General features: G+C 59.3%; 1 protein-coding gene across 1 annotated transcript in view; it reads right to left on the reverse strand.

The window, feature by feature from the left end:
• Positions 1 to 2,578, reverse strand: part of EMH_0074610 (pyruvate dehydrogenase (lipoamide) kinase, putative) — a gene marked incomplete at both ends in the record, with an annotated part of 3,835 nt that overhangs the window by 596 nt on the left and 661 nt on the right. Inside the window, 4 exons of the mRNA XM_013499484.1 lie at positions 201 to 585; positions 719 to 1,055; positions 1,566 to 2,343; positions 2,571 to 2,576. Of these exons, the coding sequence (XP_013354938.1) occupies positions 201 to 585; positions 719 to 1,055; positions 1,566 to 2,343; positions 2,571 to 2,576 (1,506 nt within the window). The remainder of the gene's footprint in view (positions 1 to 200; positions 586 to 718; positions 1,056 to 1,565; positions 2,344 to 2,570; positions 2,577 to 2,578) is intronic.

Consider the following 2,578-nt stretch of genomic DNA (forward strand, 5'->3'; position numbering starts at 1 on the left):
CAAGCAAGAGAGAAGGGATGAACAAGCAGCAGCAGCGATATTGGCGGGACGGTCACGTTATAAGCCAAACATGCAGCAACAGCAGCAGCAGCAGCAGCAGCAACAGCAACAACGAAAGCAGCGCCAGCAGCAACAACACAAGCAGCAGCATGAGCAGCACAAGCAGCAGCAGCAACAGCAGCAGCAACAGACAGACGTACCTTAATGACGACCCCGGAGTCTGCGGCGGAAATGAGGTGTATATCCACCGGCGGCAGGCTTATCTGCTGCTGCTGCTGCTGCTGTTGCTGCTGCTGCTGCTGCTGCTGCTGCTGCTTCCCTTTAGCAGATAGATCGCCGATAGAAGGCAACCTGAATATACACCTGGAGTGACGGACAGGCATAGAGTCCCATTCCTGCACCTGCTGCTGCTCCTGCTGCTGCTCGTGCTGCTGCTGCTGCTGCTGTTGCTGCTCGTTACAGTATTCCTGCTGCTGGTCCTGCCGCTGCTGCTGCAGCTGCTCCCGCAGCTGCTGCTTCAGCTGCTGCTGCAGGTGCTGCTGCACCGTCGCCTCCATCGCGTTCTTTATGAGCTCGAAGCAGCCGCTATACACGTATGCAGGGGCGCAGCGGACAATGCGATTCTCTGGGAAATATATGCAGCAGCAGCAGTTGCTGCTGCTGCTGCTGCTGCTGCTGCTGCTGCTGCAGCTGTTGGAACAGCAGTCACAGGCCTTACCGGGACACCTGCAAGGCCCGCTGCTGTTCCTGCTGTCTCTGCTGCTGCTGCTGCTGCTGTTGCTGCTGCTGCTTCTGCTGCCGGTTGGGGTTAGCGTTTGCGGAGAGCGAACGTCCATGCCTACTTCGGGGGAAGAGGGTCCTTCGCTTGTGCTGCTGCTGCTGCTCATCTTGCTGCTGCTGCTGCTGCTGCTGCTGCTGCTGCTGCTGCTGCAGCTGCAGCAGCAGCAAACAGTGGATTGGAATACACGGACAGCAGGGGCAACACCAAGGCTGCTCCTCGCCAACCCCTGGGCGTTTGCTGCTGCCCGCTGCACCAGCGAATCGACTACACACGGCTGCAGCGCAGAACCCGTTGGATTCCCTGCAGCAGCAGCAGCAGCAGCAACAGCAACAGCAGCAACAGTAAGAGCAGCAGCAACAGCAGCAGCAACGCCGCATTCCCAATACAACCAACAACCGCAACACTATCACCCTCTGCATCACCAGCACCACCACCGCCACCATCACCACCAACCCCAACCCCAACCCCAACCCCAACACCAGCAGCAACAGCAGCAACAGCAACAGCAGCAGCAGCAGCAGCAGCAGCTTACATCCTTCCAGCGCTCCTATGCATCTCTCCCTCAATATTTCTGCTGCTACTCGCCCGCTAAAAAATGTCTCCAAAAATTTATCGCAGACGGCCAGCAGTGCCGCCTGCTGTTTGCGGCTTGGCTGCCGCAGGGGGCCCCCAAGGGGGCCCCCCCCGGTGAGGCCCCCTTGGGGGCCCCCCCCACCGGGGGGCCCCCGCGACGCACCGCCTGCTAGGGGCCCTATAAAATCGCGTATACCCTTCATCAACTCACCAACGAGACGCGATTGCTGCTGACGCAGCTGCAGCAGAGCTGCCCTGAGGGCATCTCTGCTGGGGGTTGCTGCTGCTGCTGCTGTTGCTGCTGCTGCTGCTGTTGTTGTTGCTGTTGTTGCTGCTGCTGTTCCTGTTGCAGAACTCTCGGGTGTTTGCTGCTGCTGCAGTTGATCCTGCTGTTTTTGCTGTTGCTGCAGTTGCTCCTCCTGCTGCTGTTGCTGTTTCTGTTCTTCTTTCTGCTGCTGCTGCTGCTGCTGCTGCTGCTGTTGCTGCTGTTGTTCTTGCTGCTGCTGCGGCTCGAAGAGCTGCTGCAGCATCTGCAGGCTCTCCGCGTATATCCGTGCTGCCACCTGCAGCCCCGTGCAGTGTCTGTACACCTCAGGCTGCAGCAGCGCGAGGGCCTGCAGCTGCTTCTGTCTTTGCTTATACATGCTGGGGAGCGTTTCCCTCATTGCCTTTGCGACTGCTGCCACCAACTGCTGCTGCTGCTGCTGCTGCTGCTCAGGTTGCTGCTGCTGCTGCTGCTGCTGTTCAGGGACAAGGGGCTCCAGCAGCAGCGGCGGACTCGGCGGGAAGAGAGCAGCAGCAACACTCTCATCCAGAGAAGAGCAGATTGCTGCGCTGCTGCTGCTGCTGCTGCAGACAGTATCGACGGAGGGTAGAGCCCACCAAGCAGCAGCAAACTGCTGCAGCTGCACCGCTGCAGCACCTGCTGCTGCTGCTCCTGCTGCGCTGCTGCTGCTCTCTGACGGCAGCTCGATGCCTCGAAGCCGCCGCTCACTAGCACGGACAGCAGCAGCAACAGAAGCAGAAGCAACACGATGTCTGCAGCAACTGCTGCTGCTGCTGCTGCTGCTGCTGTTGCCAGGCAGGCTCCTGAAGCATGAAGGAGCTCCTACAGCTGCTGCTGCTGGTGCAGCAGCAACTGCAGCAGCAAATCTGGCGATCGACTCATTGCTATAAACCTTTTCGTTGTTTTGTTCATCTCTGTTGCTGCTGCTACCGTTGCTG

This window comes from Eimeria mitis, genomic scaffold (genome assembly GCF_000499745.2).
Source record: "Eimeria mitis Houghton genomic scaffold, Emh_scaff4369, whole genome shotgun sequence".
NCBI classification, from domain to species: domain Eukaryota; phylum Apicomplexa; class Conoidasida; order Eucoccidiorida; family Eimeriidae; genus Eimeria; species Eimeria mitis.